At 42.6% G+C, this 22,382-nt stretch overlaps 1 protein-coding gene across 3 annotated transcripts in view; it reads left to right on the plus strand.

Annotated features, from left to right (window-relative positions):
* The window catches only part of LOC149318758 (testican-2-like), a 107,529-nt gene that overhangs the window by 79,697 nt on the left and 5,450 nt on the right, over positions 1-22,382 (plus strand). For 2 of the 3 annotated variants that reach the window (XM_089510411.1, XM_089510413.1), the window contains exons 5-9: positions 9,192-9,306; positions 11,078-11,197; positions 13,626-13,859; positions 15,674-15,736; positions 21,099-21,236. In XM_089510411.1, coding sequence (XP_089366537.1) covers positions 9,192-9,306; positions 11,078-11,197; positions 13,626-13,859; positions 15,674-15,736; positions 21,099-21,236 — 670 coding nt within the window. The remainder of the gene's footprint in view (positions 1-9,191; positions 9,307-11,077; positions 11,198-13,625; positions 13,860-15,673; positions 15,737-21,098; positions 21,237-22,382) is intronic. The other variant, XM_089510412.1, reaches the window with a different exon arrangement.

Consider the following 22,382-nt stretch of genomic DNA (forward strand, 5'->3'; position numbering starts at 1 on the left):
GGGTGTATGTTGTCCCTCCTTCTCCTCTGTCTCTGGGCTTCCTCTCCAGAAAGAAAGCCTGGCAACAGAGCAATTGGAAAGAGTATACTGCTCCTGCACAGGAGGGTGAGAAGGGCCCAACCAAGTGTCACCCAGTGTGGTCCCCGCTCCCTGCACTCCCCTAGTGATACCACTGGTTGTTACTGTATTTTACTGTGAAAAATAGGGACAAGGATCACGTAAAGATTTCCTGCCTTGAGAGCTGAAATAACTGGTAATATGCATCTTGACTTGAGTGGTTGTGGTAGGCAAGATGCCATTTGATGTTCTACCTCAGACAACAAAATTATCAAGCCAACTTTATGGAATGGTGATGAATCTGCTCATGCAAGTGTGATTTACTGGACTGAGGGGTCTGAAATTATGGCTAGCATCTGGTTAGTGAATTATGATGACCTGAGAGCCAGTCTGGTGTAGTGGTTTGAGTGTTGGACTAGGAGACTGGGAGACCAGGGTTCAAATCCCTGCTTAGTCATGGAAACTCACTGGCTGACCTTGGGGAAGCCACAATCTCTCAACCTCAGAAGAAGGCTCTGAACAAATTCTGCTAAGAAAACCCCATGATAGGATCACCTTAGGGTTGCCATGTCAGAAATGACTTAAAGGCACCCACCACAAGTCATCTTTCTGAACATTTGTGAAGGTCCAAATTCTTTACCAACTAAACAACAACCGACCAACCCCCCTCAAGCCCACATTTTCTCAGTTGCAGCCTCTTGAACCTAGCCATTTCCGTGTCAGTGAAGATCAGAGGAGCAGCACACAAGCATCAAGTTGTCTTTATATGGCTGGATGCAGAGCAGTGGCTTCATCCAAAGGGACCTCCAGAAGTCCTGGCAAATGTCTGTCACTGCCTGTCCAACAATATTGGGGGTGAGCAAAGTGCAGCGCACCTCAGAATGCCTAAGCCTAGGTCCTGGAGCCCCCAGATACCCACTATTTTTAATTTTTTCCAGGCTGATTTGGGGGGTGGGCTTTTTGCTACCCAAAGCTGCCTGAAAATGTGGTGGCTTCTTTCTCCTAACCTGCAAGAGCCCTTCAAATCTTCCCCCAAAATACCCAAAGAAGAAATGCCACCAAAATGGTCACAATGGCATCTGTAAGTGATATTATGTCACTTTGGGTGTGCTGAAATATACCAGTGCAGTCCACTAGGCAGGCATGGAGGGGGGAAATGGGCCTTGCCATCCCATAGAGTTTCTATCTTTGGACACTTGTCTGGTGCTGCTCCTGCTCTCCACTGACTAGGAAACAGCTGACTTCAGAGAGCTGCAGTGGAAAAAAAGGTGGTGTTTGGGTGTGGAGTGGACTGCAAAGTGTTGTACCTATGTGTCATAGCCACATCTCCCAATGCAGGACTGTGGCTTGCTTATTTCTTCATTCATTACACTCTTATCATGGCACTCCATTTATTTACTGACCCATTTTATGCTCCCAATGAGCACATTAACCATGCAGGCTGGGAATGATGGGAGTTGAAGACCAACATATTCAAACAACATGAAGCTGGGGAGGAATGCTGTAACCACTACACTGCTCTGGCTCTTTGTGACTTCTCATACAAGTGGTTTGCTGTTCAGATTATTTGAGGAGGCATAAAACTAAACATTATGTAGTTCTCTGATGTTAAACTGCTCATCCAGGCTTACCATTAATGTGAGCTGCTGAACACATTAGCTGACTCTGGGTTTTCCTTTTCAATTTATTCCAACTCCTACACCTTTTAGATAAGCCTAGTAGACAAGAAAAAAAGTTCACCTGCTTAATCTCTGCGTGTGAAGTTGTCTTTAAAAACACAGGAACAGGTTACATAAAAACAGTAATCCCAGTGCCAAATTTTCACAAAATAAGACTCTTCCCCTCCAGTCTATCATGGCCCATCTGTCCACTTTGGTTTGCTCTGGATTTTCCTTTGACAATTCCTGAATCATACCCTTGTGTGTGACTGTGGGCCAAAGTATTCTCTCATACTCTAATCTACCTCATTTCAGACATTCAATTTATGAAAAGTTCACTTTACTGAAAAGAAAGGATTTGTGTTTCCTCTTTCCACATTTCTGGACCGACATAGGGAAATCGACATTCTTCCACTGCATTTCTCTCATTTTTTATGGAGGAAAAGCAGGCCTCTTCCCATCAGAAGTCCAGAAGTATGGGGGAGAAGCATAAGTCCTTTCTGTTTCCTCTTGATGCATCTTTTAAATGTCCAAAGCAATTCTCTCCTCTCGGGCTTAACTTTTTCCACTTTCTTTTCTTGTGGTAGAGCTCAATGCTGTAATAATACTCTTCCATCTAGAGTATCCACAAAGTGGTCCTTAGTGGTAATAGGAGCTACTCTGTCTCTTGTTTTTGCCTCCTATCTCTGAAAAGCCAGCTGCTTCTTGTGAAAACTATAAATATGCCTCAGTCCAAACTAGGGCCCGTTACAGACGGGCATAAAAGTACGTGCTCAGCATGTACTACGGTTAGAAAGGGGCGTCCCTTCCGGATGCCCCCAACCCAAGTACGTGCTCAGCACGTACAAAATGGCAGCTCCCGTTCCACACGGGGGCCGCCATTACGACGTCACGACCGCGCCGCCTGTAAATGAGGCGGCGCGGTTGTGACATAGTGGGGCCGCACGAGGGCGCCTAGAGCGCCCTTTCTGCAGCCCCAGAAGGATCTCCGTTTTGGAGCTCCTTCCAGCTTTGCGTCGCTGGGCGCAGCCTTTACATGGCTGCGCCCAGCGACGCAGAGGAGAAAGGGGCCAAGCGGCCCCTTTCTCCTCCTCCCTGCTGTCGCTGGGGAGCCCCAAGGACACCCCTTTCCAGGCCGCGGGGAAGCGGCCTTTTGCCACTTCCCCGCGGCCTGGAAAGCGGCGGATCGAGGCCTCAGAGGCTGCCGTTCTGGCAGCTGAGGCCCCGATACAGCAGAGAAAGGGGCGGGTGCGGCCGCCCCAAACGGGAGGTCTGTAGCCTGCCCTAGGGAACACTTTGCCCTTTGGCACTGCTAATTAAATATGATATATTCACAGGAACTGCAGAGGTAGTGTTACCGAGTGATATTAAGGGTAATCATCTAAAGATAACACCTCTGATCCTTTTGCTAATATGCAAACAAACACCATGTTATATCTAACCAATTAGTGAAAGTCCTCGAGGTGGGATAATTGGGTAATTTTTACAATTTTCAAGATGTAATTATGTGTAGGTGGGAATTTTTTATTTGTTTTTTGGGAGATGTTGAAGATCAAGCGAGAATGAGAAAGAGCGGCTATAATGGTCATTATTATACACTGCAGATCTCACAAATGTTACTGGTTTGAACATGCAGGGGGTAAAATACATGGAGGTGATAATCAAACAAGGTTGAAGACACGCAATAGTTTTGAAGACCACTTAAGTGTATTTGAGGGAGCCTTACTTCTTATGGTGTGCCCAGACATTTCTTTGGTCCCAATGTCATTCCTATTCAAACAAGTCTGGCATGTTTTTGAAGCAATACAAAAACCTTCCAGACTGAATAAATGGAGGCAAACCTTTAATCGGATCGGGAAAAATATCCAAACTTACATTTGCCTCAGGTCCTGGTTAGAAACAACATCATATGTTGATATGATGATGGCGACCTCTGTGATTTTCTGGACACGAAGTGGTAATAATTGGAACACAGTGGATAGATTTGGATAACTGGAGCATGACAGTTATAAAGCATATTCCTGGGGAGAAAAGAAAAGTAAAGAAAAAGAAAAAGAGACAATAAAAAGAAGGTGAAAAGTCTGAGTTATCTGACATTCCTTCCAAAGAAAGTGAATCTTGATGATAGCAAAGTGATATAATTATAACATCAGAAATGCGTGTTTCATGTCTTGCATGGCATACAGTACAGTAAAACTCAGCAGGGTAGTGTGACTCACTGACTAAAAGCTCATTTGGGTAGCCCCCATTGTGCTGTGCTGACCTACTTTTTTTTTGCCTTGAGGCTATTGCAATAAGGGAGCCAATTCTAGACAGAGTCACATTTAACTCTCTCAAAGACAGTGAGTTTTCTGAGGGTTTACTTTTGCCTCCCAGCTTTTCTGAAACGTACCTCAAGTCATTCCTGATGTATTGCCCCTTTTGCAAATTGGGGACAATTTCATATACCTCCAGAGTCCAGAGCCTACTTGGGGTACAGGAAGGAATTCAAAGCTCATTACCACCAGTTGTGGGGCACAAGTGGTCATTGGATTGGCCTGTGTCATGGTATTTGGGTAAATTTTCATTCCTCAGGAAGGGTCATGAGATCTTCTTATTCGTATTTTTATATTGAACACTTAACTAGGCAGTGTGATGGAGCACCCAATGAACACTTTGCCATACAGGTAGTTACAACTTGCTTTGAATTGGTGACTTGAACTTCCTCAACTATCTTTGGTGACTCATGAATCTTCACTATGGTGGCTATATTTCCTACTTTACAAAGCTGTCTCTTGGAAATCATCCTCTATCTGAAAGTCTGTCCAGTCAAACCTAGTTTCAAGATTTAAAACAAGAGAGCTTCAAGTAGCCCAACACTACTTCATATTTTGCACCTGAATAGCAGACTGAGGACTATTTCACGCTGCACAGATATATCACTGGGATGCTACTTTAACTACCACAGCACATTTTATGGAATTTGGGACTGATAGTTGAGGGAAAGATATTAAAAATTTTCAGCCAGAGAGCTCTAGTGCCTTCCCAGCCTACAAAACCCAGGATTCCATAGGATGCAGTCAAGGCAGTTAAAGTTAAATCATACTGTATTAACTGTGTAGTGTGAAAGGCCTTTTAGCAAATATACACATCATCTGGTCTCTGTCTACCCTGTTATGGTGAGATGCAGTATATTTCTGTTTCCATTGTAATAATTATTTCTGAAAGTATGGTTACACACATAATAGTATATATGCAAATTGTATGCAAACAGAGGCCAATTTCTTTTATATGCATTATCTCTTATTTTGGCAATATGTATTCCATCAAGAGTCCACCTCTTCCATAGATCCTGTGTGATGTTGTCTCCCAACCAACACATGTAGGTTCTTCAAATGTACTGATTTTTCTTTTCTTTTTCTGCAACTGTCCCCCTTCCTCTTGCCTCCACCAAACCCTCCATCGGTTATTAAACTGTTTATAAAATTGCAGCAGGGCAGCTTGTGGCTGGGGATACATTTTGCAGCTTGCAAGGAAGAGGCTGCCAGTTTGTAGCCTATTATGCATCTAAGAATGTTGAAAAGCCTTAGCCTGATTAGTTCAAAACCAGGACACAGCAGGAAATTTCATTCGGGGAGATTAGCACTAAGAAGATTCATTGTTATTTGCTTTTGGACCCTGGTTGCCTGAAGAGTTAAATAACAAAACGGTAACAGGATCAGAAGGCTGGCCTGCAACAAAATCCTGCTCTTGCAATCTGCCCTTGGAATTCATAAGGGCCAACTGAAGGGAAGCTGTTGTTGCTGGAAGGTATGCCCTCAGATGTACCCATTTGACTGGTGTGTGCCTTGCCAAAGGTTAGGGACCAGCTTGGGGAGAAGGCAGAACGCACTCGATCAAAAGTCCTTATGAAGGTAACCTCAGAATCTTCTGTGTATCATGGAACAAGTTATCAGCTGTATATTTGGTGCTAAAATTCAAAATCCTGTGTTGCTGTGCAACCATTCCATGCTGAGACAAGCTGAATTTTGTGATTTGTATTAAGCGCAGTAAACAAATTTGCAGCTCTTTAATTGTGAAAGAAGCCAGCGTGGTGCAGTGGTGTGAGCATTGGAGAATGATTCTGGAAAGCAGGATTTGAATCCCCGCACAACCATGGGTGACTTTGGCTAAGTCATACATTCTCAACTTCAGGAAACCCCATGATAATAGCATTGCCTTAGGGTTAGAAATGACATGAATGCACACAACAACAGTCATGCAAAATAGTGACAGTTGCAAAACCATACAAACATTTCTTTTGCTTTAGCTAATTGCATGAAGGGGGTCAGTTATACTGACATCCTGTTTTCGACAACTGGAAACCTTAGTCAACTCTCCTTTCTTCTTCTCCTCTCCCCCCTCAACCCTCTCCTTTAAAAGATTTAAGGAGGAATTCCCGACATAAGTCGCCAGATCCCATCTGATCTTGGAAGCTAAGCACAGTTAGCCCTGGTTAGTACTTGGATGGTAGACCCCCAATGAATACCAGGTGCTGCAGGCTCTATTTCAGAGGATGGAAGTGCAAAGCCACCTCTGAGTATTCCTTGCCTAAGAAAACTCCATTAAATTATTGGGGTTGCCATTGAAGGTGCGCACACACACACACACAATCTTCTCTCCCATAAAGACTAGAAGCATTTTTTAAAAGGCTGATATTCTTAATTTTGTAGTGGTGGTAGTCTTTTCTTTGTTCTAGTACAACTGCAGCAGATGCAAAGTTTGGGTATGAAAAGAATCTCACTAAGTCAAGCCACATGGTATGTCATTCTCAGAGGAGGATTCCTGATTCCTGTCTTTGTTAAAATATGAAGTGACATGGGAGATGGAAATAATTTGGGGGGGGGGGGGGGCAGGAGTTGTTGGGGTTTTCCCCCCTGAAGCCATTTTTTAAAAGAAAAAATGGATTATGGGCTATTTTCTTTTAGAATGATAAAATATTTAACAAAAGATGCTCTTATATTTCCTTGCCCCAAGTTATTTCTAAAACTATGCAGCAAGTAGACTTCTGGGTAAAACCATGTAAAATATGTCACATCATTGCAATTCCTGGGCCTGGTTTCTTTTTCGCAGTTCTTTTTTATGGGAATTAGTGCTTTATATCTGTTTCATGCTAAGAAGGACTAGAGAAGAGGAACTAATTTTCTTCACTTTATTAATATTGATCATTTCTGTTTTTTATTTGGGCTTTTGTTTGGTTTTTTCCTGCTTCACTTAAACTGACAACACCAAAAAAAGTGTATTTCAGGTTGAGCCCCATGTTAATAATAAATATTTTTTAAAAGTAAATTAAATTTACAATTATTATTTGAATAAACTATACATTTAATGTATCAGAAATAATTTTATGCCAAAGCATAAGGTAGTTCATATTCATACAGTAATAAAGCAACTTTCATTTCCATTTCATGTCCATATTTTCCAAGAATAATCTAGGGAAAGTTTTTTTTTTTTAATGCATGTCCTTAAAATTTCTGGAAATTTTACATCTGTAGTGTTTGTTTGTTATTTGGTGCTACTCTTTCTTTCTGATTCTCTGGTAAGGGCCTGAAAGAGCAGCAACTTTACTATGCTCTTTTCATCCAACAGAAGAGTTTATGGATCCCAGTTTCTGTGCTTTTCCTGGTCAGACGCTTTAAACCTGGTTGCCTATGAGAGCAAGTGCCTCCTTTTGTTGTTGTTTTTTTGAGAGAGATGTTTTCAGTGAGGTTAACCAAGTCCTTTGTGGATAGGTTAAAGGATCTGGACATATATGGCCTGAAGAAAAGATGATTAAGAAGCAGTTGTAATAGCCAGTTTCAAATATTTGAAGGATTACGGTACTTTATATGGGATAGAACAAATTTGTTCTCAAATTTGTTCTCAAACAAAGTTTGCCCATATGTGTTTAGAACAGACTCCTCTGTAAGGTGGTGGGTTCTTCTTTGCTAAGGCAAAATTGAGTGTTAAGGAGAAACTGAACCATCTAGCAGGGATAGCATAATAACGGATTTCCAGTGTTAGCAGGGAGTTGGAGTAAATGGTCTTCGGGATGCCCTACAACTCTATAGTTCTTTGAGTATGATTCCAGAAACAAAATAGCTTGTCACTTGGGTTGAGGACATAAATATATTATCAGTATTTAAATTTTGTTTTTTATATTGCGTGTCATTTACATCCACACTCCTTGGTGCATCCAGGTTGATTGAAGAGTCCCAGATTTTGTTCCTGTTCTTTCCAATTTTATACTGGGTTAAAATAAATCTGAGGAGCAGGTATATAAAGTGATTGTACTGGGAGCTGGCAGAAAATATTCTGGGACAAACAAAACATGTATGGATCTCCAAAATAAAATCAGGAAGAATAGGAACAAAATCTGGGATTTTCTGGCCTTTTCAATCAGTCTGGATGCCATTGAGCTGTGTGATTTAAGGTGTTTGTACTGATCTAATTGAGTAATTTATCAGTTTCCGGGCACAGTACAAGGTGTTGGTTATCACCTTTAAAGCCCTACATGACTTGGGCCCAACCTATCTAAGGGATCGCCTGCTTCCATACAATCTGCCCCGTACACTCAGGTCCTCTGGGAGGAATTTATTACAGCCCTTGAAGACCAGGTTGACAGTGACCTCCCAGAGGACATTCTCTGCAGCCGCTCCGAACTTATAGAATGGCCTGCCGGACGAGATCCGTCAAATTACCAATCTAGAGAGCTTTAAAAAGGCCATTAAGACGGATCTCTTCCGGCAAGCCTTCCCAGAATAAAATGCTCAGCCACAAATAAGACTTCCCATCCAGCGAACTCTGCCCATGATGATTTTATTTAGCTTAGTCAGTTTTAATATGTAGTTTTTAATCTTGTTTTAAGGGTTTTTTTTATGTATATATGGATGTATTTTAACCTGTTGTACGCCGCTTTGATTGCCTGGTAAAAAGCAAGATAGAAATAAAAAATTTATTATTATTTTATTTATGGTGGTCATAGCACTTGGAATCATCTTCTTACAAAATCTATTATGTGTTTGTACATGGTTGCCCAGACACTGCAGGAAATCAGGGATAAGTAGCTCAGTGTCCTCCAGGTGTTTTGGATGACAGATCCCATAATCCCTGACCATTAGCTGTGCAGATTAGGGTTGATGGAAATTTTCAAAAACATTTGGAGGGCACATCACCTCCAACCTTTGCACTGAAGTGTGGATGACTCGTGTTCTTGTTCTTGGTCTTAGGCATGATAGGGTTCCTTGCCCAAAGCTTTATGATTTCTGTTGGATGTGCCAGGCAAAGATTTAACAAAGAGGGGGACCAAATAGTGGGGGAGGTATAGGTGACATAAGATCAAAGTGGTTCACATCCAGTTTACCAGACTACCAAAGTGCTAGCAGGGTCCTGGCCTTTGTGTTGTTGTTTTTCCTGGTTGGACTGACTGGTTAGCTTTCTGTGTTCCTCCTCTGACTGATCCATCTCTCTCTCTTGCAGTGTAAACTGGAGCAGCAAGCCTGCCTGACCAGCAAGCAGCTGACTGTCAAATGTGAAGGACCATGTCCATGTGCAAGTGAACACAGTCCCACCTCAGCCACAGATGGCAAACAAGGTCAGAGAGAGCTATCCTAAAGAATATTTAGAGAACTCTGTTCAATTACTGCTTCCCACCTCCTCCAGAAAAAACTATCTTCTGTTGTATCTTCTGCCCCTTCTGTTGTATTAACTACAGTCGCAATAATAAAACAGCAGTGATGTGGTGGGCATGAGAGTGTGGCATTTAAACCATACTACAGGGCCTCCATTTTCTCTGAATCAAATGCCACTAGTCTCTTTGTGTTCTGAACATGCACAAACACATTAGAGGGAGCCAATATCTAGTCTCAGGAAAGCTGTTTCCCTCAGCAACACGTTTTGTGGTCCCATACAGAGTGCACTGCTACCATTTTGTTCTTTTCTGGGTTGGTGAAAAGATAAAAACTATATAGCATCTAGCCATATGGCTACTATCTACAGTAAGCCCTCTGTATTCACGGATTCTTCATCCACTGATTCAAGCATCCATGGCTTGAAAGTATTTTTAAAATATATAAATTCCGAAAAGCAAACATTGATTTTTGCCATTTTATATAAGGGACACCATTTTACTGTGCCACTGTATGTAATGGGACTTGAGTATCTGTGGATTTTGGTATCCATGGGGGGTCCTGGGACCAAACTCCAGCAGATACCAAGGAGCCACTGTACTATATCAGATCATTGGGAAACTGCCCCTGAATCTATGCCATGGACAAGTAGAGTGATCAGAGAATAGAGCCACTAGCCTGGGGATGGGGCAAGTAAGATCCAGTTTTGGCTACCACTGTGGCTGAAATTTAGTGTTCTAACTTGAGCAGTAACGATTCAGAAATTAGTCCAACATGTTTGCAGAAGCAAGTCACCAAAGAAAAGTTAGATATCATCCACATTGAAATGCCTGTTTGCAAATGGGGAGAGGGACGTTAGTAGATCTATTCTTTTAAAGCCAATGGTGACCCCAGACCAAGAATCAGGCATAAAGTAAAAAGTAGGTGTGAAATGAAAATAACTAGGGCATTTAATTTTATTTCTGTGTACAACTGTCACCTGATCTAAAGAAATCCTATCAGGCTTTTTTTTCTGTCTGCTACTCTCTAGCAGTATAAAAGAAATGAAAGCAGAGTTCTAGAAAAGCCCAACAAGTATTGAAATCGATCCTGCCAAGAATATTACACACTCATTACTCATCCAAGTTAAGTCAGTATGTGTATTCTCACATCAGATGCTTTGGTGAAAAAATACATGTATTGGAAAGAGGTGTATCAGCAGCAATTTTAAGGCATATAGTTAAAAAATATCCAAGAAGAGCTGAACTGACCAACTTCCATGGGTCTGGGTTAATTTATGGGAAATTATTTTGTGAAATATGCATTCTGCCCTCCAGTAACAACTCTGACCAGAAGACATCAGAGAATGTGGCATAGTTCAAGGCAGCAACTGGAAATGACCAAAGTTTCCGAACCATTTGCTTCAAGAGGATAAATCTCTCTGGTTGACACTTATCCTTCTTAGAGCGTGGGAAACTTGTCTTTTTGGAGTACAGCCCCCAGAATTGGCCAGCCAGTGTGGCCAATGGATATACTGGGGGATTCTGGGACTAGAAGTCCTAATAAATAACTTTTCCAAACTCCATGGATGCTTCCCCATCCCCTCTTGAATTTAGTACAACTTGAATTGTCAAGCTATAGTGATTCTTACAGGGTCTAAATACTCTAAAGACACCATATCCCATTGGTGAGTTGAAGACATGTTACTCAACTGTCTCCTGCTTTGGAGTGCTTAGTGAATAACTATTTGATTTACAGAAACATGCACTGGACAAGACTTGGCAGACTTGGGGGATCGCCTGCGTGACTGGTTCCAGCTTTTGCATGAGAATGCCAAGCAGAACAACTCTGGAAGCACCGGGACCAATCCAGTGAATGGTAGGCAAATGGCAGCCATTGTTCTAAACAGAAGTGATCAGTGGGGACTTCCACATCAGTGAGGCAGTGAATCAGGTCTAAACTTTAAGGGAGCTATTCAAAATGCTGGACCTGTTTTGGAGACGGGCTTCAACACATTGGATTGCTCCTTTAAAGTTAAGGAGCAGATTCACCACCCCATTGACACGAGAGCCACCAGCTGCAAAACATATACAGTACATACACAGTCAAGCCACGCATTCCACAACATGGCAGAATCGGGAAAATGAGTTGTGTAATCCCTACAACAGTGATCCCCAAATTTGGTCCTCCAGGTGCTTTGGACTACATCTCCCAGAGTTCCTGGCAGTTGGAAAAACTAACTGGGGCTTCTGGGAGCAGGAGTCCAAAACACCTGGTGGACCAAAGTTTGGGAACTTTACAGTCTTCTTCTGTGTGGTCACTTTTCCAGCTGCTGTCTTCTGTAGTTCAGGGGTGCGGACTAGGGCTTAATTGCAGTTAATTCTAAATATCTACCCAAATTACAAATCCCAGGCTTCCATAGGATAGAACCATGACAGCAAAAGTGATGTGTAATGGCCACATACTCCTGGAGCCTGGAGAACCTTCTGAAAGAGTAGTTTGCATTTGACTGTGGGTGTAGAAAAGTGATGGTTCCAGGAAAATGGCTTTCCATGGTGAACCTGACTTTTTTTTTCTCATTACATCAAGCATGTTCACTCACTGCTGGTTTGAGGCAATATGTGCCCCCCCACATACAAACACACACACTGCCATCGCAGTGAGAGCACAAGGCAAACATTTTTTGCCTGCTTATTAAAAAGAAATCCCTAGTCCCTCAGCGGAGCTGGCAGATTAGTCCCAAAGCACACATGGAGTGTGTGAAGTGTGATCAGTCAGGAAGAAGGTTGTTAGTTTAAATGTCAGTGAACAGAAACCACTGGGATGGATACTTCTCCCACTGGGATTGTGTTGGATGAAGTCAGCAGCACTAGCTGTGTTTCAGGCAGCTGCTCTTCAGCCACCCTTGGCGGTGTGCTTTCGTCCTTTGGCTTTTGTCAGTGGACCAATGAGCCATAGCAGCTTTCCACCAGCTGTTACAAGGTCCATCTGGAGCCAAACAGATGGACGCGTCATTCCACATTGTGAAAGGGCTAGGAAGGGAAGCAGGTGTAGTGGGGCAACTGCCCAAGCTTCGTTTCCTTCAATGGCAATTGGTTTTCCTAGAAGGACACTTTCAGGAGTGAACTCAGGGTGGCAGTCAGCACCGGACTTTCAATTCCTTTGAACAGATTGCCTCTAAGTTCTTCTGCCATAGGTGTAGTTTGCCTCCATGTTGGCTTCAGAAAGAGATACAGCATCACTCTGTGGGAGAATAGATTTGGTAGATGGGCCTTCAGTTGTTGACCTTCGCTGAAAACAGATGCATAATCGATTTCTACTTACTGAACAACAGCAGCTGGGGTTTTGATTCTGTTGCAAAATATTAGACCTACTTGCATAAAATTCATTTCCATATCCAAATTTGAATCCTGAGAAATCTTCGCATCAGTGACAGGAGATTACAGTCAGAATTCTGCATGTCTACAGGCTTTAAATAAATAAAATGACTGCGTCAAAGGAAAGCCAAATCCTGAAACCGTTTTAAATTATACAAATCAAGCAAGTTTTGCATAATAAATGTGGCTTTTTAAATAGAGGGTAGCAAAGCACTGTATGCAGGACTGAATGATTTCTGCTTGCCAATGAGGGAACCATTCTGTGTAGCTTCTGAGAGTTGGCCAAGCATTGCCTGTACATTTTTATTCAAGCCTGTTTTTATACTCATAAGGATTAGCTAGTTGCTTTATACAATAATAAGGGGGTCTTGCAACACCATATTGCAATGTATTATCACCTTCTCATAGAGGTATTTCTGTTCAGAATTCCAGCATGCCATGCCATCCTCTATGACAAGGATGAGCAAAATGCAGCCCATAAGCTTCATGCAGGTCTTCTGGGTCCTCTCAGGCTCTCTGGGATGAAAAAAAAAAAATGAAAATTAAAACAGCCATTCCCCCACAAAAAGTCAAAATAAATGCATAACTTCAGTTTACTAAAAATGGGGACCATGACAACATGGCTGGAGCTCCAGAGGAACTGAAAATTGGGCAGTGTTGCCACCAGGGTTGCAGAGGTTGCCCACCACAGCAATAAACCTATCAACACTTGACTGGCTGAGTTAACTGTTAGAAAAAGTGTTAGAATGTTAAGATCCTCAGATTGCTAAAGTTTGCAGCCAGATTCTGCACCCATAGATTTGCAGAATACAGAGTGCTCTTATTATAACTTCACCCATTTGATGTATGTTGAAAAAACACAAAGGCACCTTTGTTTTGTCTCATTCATCTTTTCTGTTTTGTTGTTGTTTTGCACCATCTGCTTGCAGTGCTGGATAAGAGCCTGGTGGCCAGTTGCAAAGACTCCATTGGCTGGATGTTTTCCAAGCTGGACACCAACAGTGACCTTTTCCTGGACCAGACTGAATTAGCAGCTATCAACCTGGACAAATATGAGATATGCATCCGGCCTTTCTTCAATTCTTGCGACACCTACAAGGACGGGCGTGTCTCCACCGCAGAATGGTGCTTCTGCTTCTGGAGAGAGAGTGCGTCAACACAAGGTTTCCTTCTGAAAGCATCATGATCTTTTGTGTTAGCAGCTTTCAGTCAGTTGGGTATTGTCATTCCATATGGAGTGCTAATCATTGTAGGAGACACTCAGACACACGCACACACTGTCAAGTTGACTGAATGCTTCTCCCACTCATTCATATATGACACTGCTGCTGTCAGATTTCTGGGAACAAAGCTAAGGGCTTCTTGACAGAGATATATGTGTTATGTGAGTGCTGTGCTTAAATTGGTTTCAGAAGCAACTCAAAACAATAGTGATAGTACAATGCCAAGTATTTACATAGTGTTTTTCCTCCTTAAACCTGTAGTAGAGCAATCTGCTTTTACAGTCATCCCTCCATTTTCACAGGGGATCCGTTCTGGACCCCCCTCTGTGAAAACAGAAACTCGCCAATCTTCAAGCCCCTTGGGATGTTTTGATTGATTTTGTTGTAGTTGTGCTGTCATCGTTTTGCCTTATAGTTTGTTAACTGTAATAAAGGCTTTGATTGATTGATATTCAAGCCCCATTGGCTTGAATAGCGGTGCATACTTGTGAGCGTGCACGACCATGGACACACGCCCTATTTAGTCCTCTTCTGTTTGCCCCCTGCAGATATGCAAGGGGCGCAGATTTCAAATATGTGAAAATGGAACGGTGACTGCATTTGTTTACTTAATATATTTCTATACTACTTCTCAGTACAAATCTTCTTGCCAGAGGGTGGATCATCGAGCTAAGAAAAAGATGGCATATAAAAAGCATTTGATGAAAACAATATGCAACATTTAATACAGTTGAAACAGTAAAAGTGATAGTAGAGAAGGGAGGCCTGCATTCATTTTAGACGAACCTCAAACAAAGAGGCCTTTTAAGAAGCTAGGAAAGGAGGTCATGACATAAGGGTTGGGCCACTGTCCTTATTACTCACAGATCTTATCAGCAGGACACATGAGTCCAGTCTCAATGGCGAATCTCAGTCTGTTCATATGGGTGCATGTGGGCCTTCAAATATATTGTCTCAATAATTCTCACCAGAAAAATCTGCAGTCTGTATGTGATCCCCTATGGCCATTTTTATTACAACATCCCTGGGGGTGATTTTTTTTTAAAGAAAATTACCCCTAAATGCACTGTAGGGAGCATAAGGAACCTTTTGCCAGATTTTGGGGCTTCCCAGGCCATTTTAGGTCCAGGAAATGCCTTTTTGTAAAGCAGAAAGTATAAAAGATGTGACTTCCTGTCATTTTCTCTAATTTAAAAAGGCCTCTGTTAATCTTAAAATGATGCAGAGAGGCCCAAAAACATGGTGAAAATTTCCTCTCTACCCGATAAGGGGTGTTTTCAGGGGAATGCTTGGTTTTCTGCGGGCTGTGCAACCTCCAAGGTCTGCAAGGGAATTTATACCCATCTTTGTCCCAATACAGGACCCAAAGCAGCCCAAAGTTGCCCACCCTAGTACTAGAACAACCCTGAAAAAATAGACCAGCACAACTGTCCTGTCAGAAGCTGCTGCTACGCTGCACAATTAATAATGCTTGACTCTGCTTTAACTGTCATTACTCCATCCTGAGGGATCCTCAGACTTGTAGTTAGTTGTGGCAGAGAATGCTAAATATCTCACAAAACAACAACTCCCATATTTCTATAGCATGGAGCCATGGTAATTAAAGCAGTGTCAAACTGCATTAACTCTGCAGTGTAGATACAGCCAGAGACTGAGGATGTGCCTGGGGAAAGTAGCTTATATGCCTGGCCTAAGTATTCTGAAATGGTTTGTCAGTGATAGTATGGATGGAATGTTTGCTTTGGATTTTACAGAGCCTCCCTGTCTTGTCGAGCTGGAGAGGATTCAGATCCAGGAGGCAGCAAAAAAGAAACCTGGTGAGTCTTAGAAATGTGGACTGGGGAGACAAATATTCTTGGGTTGGTGGGACAGGTTGGTGGAACAGTTCTCATTCTCTCCTAACATTTTAAAGGGTGCATGCTGGCATGTGGTTATCTACTAGATTTCTTGGTTCCATTAAATAATAACTGTATAATCTGGGAAGAAAGTAGATCAGAATTCATGGCAGGACATGGTTATATATTAGGAACCTTATTCCATCAGTTAATAATTCCATCTTTGTCTGTGTGTTTGTGTTTGAAGTGTTCAGAGTGCTCCACATGGATCACACCTGGGTAGAAAATAGATTAGAATTCTCTGTACATCTCTAGTCATTTAGCAGTAAATCTGCAAAGATTTCTAACTCCCAGTTAGATAATGGCAACAACAAAATTATGTTTTGTGTTTTTAAATGAAACGTTGTTCAGTCGTTTTTTTAATCTTTTGTATAAATATTTTTGTAACTGTAGCCTGTTTTTAAATGCTTGTGATCTGCCTTGGAGCTATACCAGGAGAAAGGCAGGATATAAATTAAATAAATAAATGCAGGTTGAGTCTTTGTTATCCGGAAATTTCAAATTCGAATTATTCCAAAAACTACAAGATTTTTCATGGGTGGTTGAGATAGTGACACCTTTGTTTTCTGATGGTTCAGAGTACACCAACTTCGTTTCATGCACAAAAGTATTTAAAATATTGTATAAAATTGCCTCAGGCTATGCATATAAGGTGTATACAAAACATAAATGAATTTTGTGTTTAGACTTGGATCCCATCTCCAAGATATTTCATTTTGCACATATATGCAATTTGGTATTCCAAAGTCCAAAACACTTCTTGTCCCAAGCATTTTAGATAAGGGAGACTCAACCTATAATATAAATATAAATATTTCTCCAACCTAAATTAGGCTGCTGTAGTGAACAATGCTAACCATGAGCAGCCTTCTCTATACAGAAGAGCCAGTGTGGTGTCGTGGTTTGAGCTTTGGACTATGACTATGGATATCGGGGTTCAGTTCCCTGCTCAGCCATGGAAAGTCATTGGTTGAATCACACTCTCTCTCAGCCCCAGAAGACCCTGTGATAGGGTTGCCATAAGTTGGAAACAACTTGAAAGCACACAGCAACAAATCAGTACTAGTGCCAAAAATGCTTAGGTTTCAAATGTGTTCTTTCATTCTAATGATGCATCTTTCATGCCTGGCTCTGGCTGGTATATCTTCTCTTAACAAAGAGTCAGATCAGACAAGCATAAAGTTTGCCCAGCTGTGGCACACATTATATCATTCCCTACAAGAGTTCTGGATGGCCCTTGTGGTCTCTTCCAACTCTATGATTCTATGAAAGTGGGTCAACCAGTCTTACAACCATGATGTAGTAGAGGCAGCTAAAGCTGAGAGGCAGCAGCTTTGTCAAATGTGTTGCTGAAGAAGGATGCAGTTTGAACAGAGAGCATCCAGACTTCCACAGCCGTTGTATGACACAGCTCTCCGTCCAGATGGTGAGACACGTTGTTCATCCATTTCTTAGAGATGAAAAAAAATCCCTGCCAGTTTCATACTCATGGAGTTTCTCAATTTCCCACTGATTGTTTTCATCCCATTGCACTTAAATATCAGATGCCAGATTCTCTTCCTTCTTTTTCACACGATAATTGGTGCCTGTCTCAGTGTACATGTTTCAAAATAGACACATTCTTACATACATGTTTTCCCTAGCATGTGCATTTTGCACACACTTTTGGATTGATTATACTTTGAACAACTTTGAAATGTACACATTTTAAGATATGCACATTTTTTAAAAAAAGGAGACTCAATTTTGCGCACATTTCCTGCCCCCTACAAAACATCCCGCAAGCCTTGGAAATGTACAGATGCATTTCCATTCTGTTTTCAGCCTCTAGCAGTACAAAATTCCTTCCCTATCCCTTTCATTTCTGTGAGGCCAGCTGAATAAGGAGCCAGTTCTTTGCTTTCTTGAACTATGATGAAGTGCCCTCTCTGATTCCACGTACAGTGCATAAAGAGCATACGGTAGTCCTTTCAGAGTAGACTGGAGTTTTAATGCCAGCCTCATTGTTTGAGCCTTGTCACATTCTCATTGTATTAGGGGGGAATTCAGTTTTCATGACCTGTCTCACTGGCCTCTAGACAAATACGTTTTTATTATGTTACACCTCTGCATTTCACCCCATGGTGAGCTGATTTTAGCTGCTCAATCTGGCTTGACCGATTTTCAAAGAGGCATGCTTAAAAATGAGTATGTGGGTGTGAATGTGGGTGGGCTGGAGAAAAACGGTTTTAGGTGAGTTGAGAAAGGCTTCAATCACTGTTGTTTGACACACACATTTCTCTTGTCTTACTGGCTTGGTAGGCATTTAAAAATGGAATCAGCATGATGTAGTGGTTTGAATGCTGGACTAGGATCCCAGAGATCAGGTTTGAAATCCTTGGACAATCCACACTCTCTCAACCTCAGAGGAAAGCTATGGCAAACAAATCTTGCCAAGAAATGCCCATAATAGGTTTGCCTTAGACTCCAGCCTTCTGTAGTTGCCCACCCCTGCCTTACCATCAGAAATGACTTGAAGACAGAACAACCACCAGGCTTTTAAAATGTACAAAACATACAAACCTGTTTACAGGTCGCAAAAGTGGGTGGATGAGGACACTCACTACCAGCTGCAAAATCTTTCAGATTGCTTTCAGGTCTCTCAGGAAATTATTCTTCATTTCCTGCCTGCCTGAGTTGACATAGAGGTTTATCAGACGCGAGTTTTTGGCAATTTTTCCCGCCTATCGTGCAATGTTAGCATCATGAACGTTGCGCAATAACGCGAAAGCGCGATGTTCTTCCAGACGCCATTCATTTCTATGGGAGCCCGTTGCGCAATGCTCCCGTAGTTTAAGTGTCATTCCTCCCCCTTTTGGGCATTGCGGGTAAAAGTGGAAGTCAGGCCATGGTCTCCCATTATCTTGCGAAATGTGTTGCGAAATGGTTTGGTGTAGTAGGCAGCAGCACAAAGTAACGCTAAAGTTACTGATTGCAAAGTTCCCATGATGCTGGGCTACTTTTTGACCCCATTCCCTTCCGGTGGCCTTCCTTCCTTTCCCCCCAGGGAAGGGCGGGTGGCTCTGTCTTGCATGAACACCTAGGAGGGTCATCCACTCCAGCACCTGGGAGGCTGCCCCATTCCTCTTTCCTGCATGGACACCTGGGAGGCTGCAAATGAAAGGTGTCCTTAGGGGTCATCCATTCCAGCCCCATTCCTCTGCCCTGCAAGAACACCTAGGATGCTAGAAATTTAAGGGTCCCCTTCTGCCTGCCACCAATCCCATCATCCACTGCCTTTCCCCAGGGGCCCATCTGCACCTCCCCTTCAGCCTGCCACCGATCCCATCATCCACTGCCTTTCCCCAGGGGCCCATCTGCACCTCCCCTTCTGCCTGCCACCGATCCCATCATCCACTGCCTTTCCCCAGGGGCCCATCTGCACCTCCCATTCTGCCTGCCACCGATCCCATCATCCACTGCCTTTCCCCAGGGGCCCATCTGCATATTCAAATGGGCATGCGTGAACATACATGTACAGTATGCGACTATATATATAAAACTGTGTGTGTGTGTGTGTGTGTGTGTGTGTGTGTGTGTATTTTCAAATGGGCGCTCGTGTACATACATACATGTATGTGAGTGTGTGTGTGTATATATATATATATATTCACATACATGTGTGTATATATATATATATATATATATATCAATACATATTTATGTGAATATTTACTTATAAACAGAGATAGATAGATAGATAGATAGATAGATAGATAGATAGATGTATATATAAATATATATAGATCGATGTATCAATATTGACTGCCCCCATTATTTGACCTGCCACCAATCCCATCATCCACTGCCTTTCCCCAGGGGCCCATCTGCACCTCCCCTTCTGCCTGCCACTGATCCCATCATCCACTGCCTTCTCCTAGGCCCCCTATCTGCCCCCCTAATTTGACCTGCAACCCTCCCAAAGAAAGCCCTTGGACAAGTCACACTCTCTCAGCCTCATAGGATGGAAATGGTGAACCCCATGTGAACAATCCTCCCACAGCTAGCATGTGCATATATATGATCGCTCATAGCGATCATATATATGCACACACTGCAGGTGAAAACAGGAAACAGCAGACTGGAAGGGGCTTCTCCCCTTTCCCCTCTCCCCCCCCCCAGAAGCAAAAAAGTCAGGATGCCACCAAAACATCCAAGGCGCATGCGCAAATATGTTGTTGCGAAATGCGAAAGACAAAAGGAAGGCGCGAGTGTAGTAAATAGTTCCGCAATGCGTGATTTCGCATCACGGAAATCGCAACTTTCACGCTATTGTAGCGCTAACATAACGTTACGGGTGAATGACGGAAAAGCAAGCAATATGGTAAGACATCGCACGAAATAGTCATTTCGCAACATTCTTTACACTTCCTTAGCGCAATTGCAGGGTCCAAAACTTGAGTCTAATAAACCTCATAGTGAGACCAGCAGCAATGGCCAGAATATCTGGAAGGCCAAAGGGAAGAGGATTTACCCCATTGCCACTCCACCATGTTACTCTCCTGAGGAGAAGAGATCAGAGAGCCAGCTGAGAAACATCTATGCTGTGAGGGGGAGACCCCATCCTGCCCCAAACATTGATTTATCAAGGTTCATAGACATTAGAGTGCAGCAAAGCTTATACTAGCAGTGGAGACTATCACACTGGGCGGGTGGGGTAGATCAGGGGATTAAAAAGGCATTTTCCTGGGAAAGTCGTGCAATCGTGGCAAAGATTTTCACACACATCGCGATCTGAGAGGGATTATCCCGGGAAGAACCAGGAATGCTCCAGCATTTGTTTGTTGCTGGAGCATTCCTGGTTCTGCTTGGGTTAAGTCCTCTTAGATTGCAACTTCATCTGAAAATCGCCACCACAATTGCACGACTTTTCTGGGAAAATGCCTTTTTAATCTCCTGATTTTCCCCATGTGATAGTCTCCAGTGTGTGGGTTAGTGGTGCTTTTTTCCTTTATGGCTAATTTTTATTTTGCTCCCTATTTATGTACTGAACTCTCATTATTTTGTTGCAGTTGAATCTGTGCTATTTGTTGGGTTGCAGGCACTGTGCCTTTTCCTCACTTGGTACTATACTTCTGACTTGTGGCCTTATTCTCTCACAACCCCTTCCATTTGTCTTCCGCACAGTATTACTGAAAGATCCAGTGACCTGAAAGTGTTGACACCTATGTGACGTGAACTGTGCCATTTTCATTTCCTATAAAAAGATAGTTGTCCAACATTGTTGATGATTTTATTTCCCCAGGGACTTTCATTCCCAGCTGTGATGAAGATGGGTACTACCGCAAGATGCAGTGTGATTCAAGCAGTGGGGAATGTTGGTGTGTTGATCATCTTGGGACAGAGCTGACAGGAACACGGATGCATGGGAATCCAGACTGTGGTAAGTGAGTCGGGCAGAGGGAAGAGAATCTATAGTACAACAAAAATGTACCTAAAATAGTTGCAGTCTCCAATGTTTCCATTCAGTGTTCAGACCAGCCAGTTAGCCATGCCTCCTTTCATAGTATTCCCTTCTGTTCTTCATCCATCTGGTTTTCTTTTCAGTCAGTATTCTGTGGACACTGAACATTATATATCCTAATCCAGCTGTTCAAAGAAAAATCCTTTTTTTTCTTCTTTAAAAGTATGTGTGTACACCAGGATGGTGTAGTGGTTGGAGTGTTGGATGATGACTCTGGAAATCAGGGTTCGATTCCTTGCTTGGCCATGGAAACCCACTGGGTGACATTGGGCGAGTCAGCAGCCCAAGAAAACTCCACGGTAGGGGTCCTCAGCCCCAGAAAACCCCACGGTAGATTTGCCTTTGGGTTGGGCACATAACAACAATATACTTCTGTGAACCTTGGGGCATTCCAAACCCTGCCAGTTCCACTCTCTTGTGCACGGTGCTCTTTTGGCTACTCAGAAAATAAGCTTGCTATTTGTAAAAGTGGTTGGGAAGATTCCTTTTTTGACAATAACTCCCAATCTTCCCACAATCCCCTATAGAAAATCTTTCAGTGAGAAATGGGAGAGCTATGACTTTCACAGGTTTCTGGAAGGTAATTAAGCAGTATCATTGCTAAGGCATTGTTGTTGTTGTTGTTGTTGTTGTGTGCCTTCAAGTTCTTGCAGACTTATTGTGACCCTAAGACAACCCTATCATGATTTGGCAAGATTTGTTCAGAGGAAGTTTGCCTTCCTCTGAGGCTGAGTGGGTAATTTGACCAAGGTCACCCAGTAGGTTTCCATGGCTGAGAAGGGATTTGAATCCTAGGCCGGTTACAGACAGGCCAAAATAAAGCTGCTTCGAGTCACTTTGGAGGTATGGTATTTCAATGATGCATGTGTCCTAAGAGTCCAAAAGCCGCACCAAAGCCACGCTCCAGTCCTTTTTGTTCTAAGTATGAATCAGAGGGCTTGGTTGATCAAGAGGATATTGTTATGACATTTATGTTGTTTCATACTTCACCTTCCCTGATCTGTGGGATATTCAAGGCAGCCTTTGGAAGAGAAAGCATTGGAGTCTTATGCTACCTTTTATAAT

This window comes from Sceloporus occidentalis, unplaced genomic scaffold (genome assembly GCF_023333645.1).
Source record: "Sceloporus occidentalis isolate IW3139 unplaced genomic scaffold, rSceOcc1.0.p SCAF_2, whole genome shotgun sequence".
Lineage (NCBI taxonomy): Eukaryota > Metazoa > Chordata > Lepidosauria > Squamata > Phrynosomatidae > Sceloporus > Sceloporus occidentalis.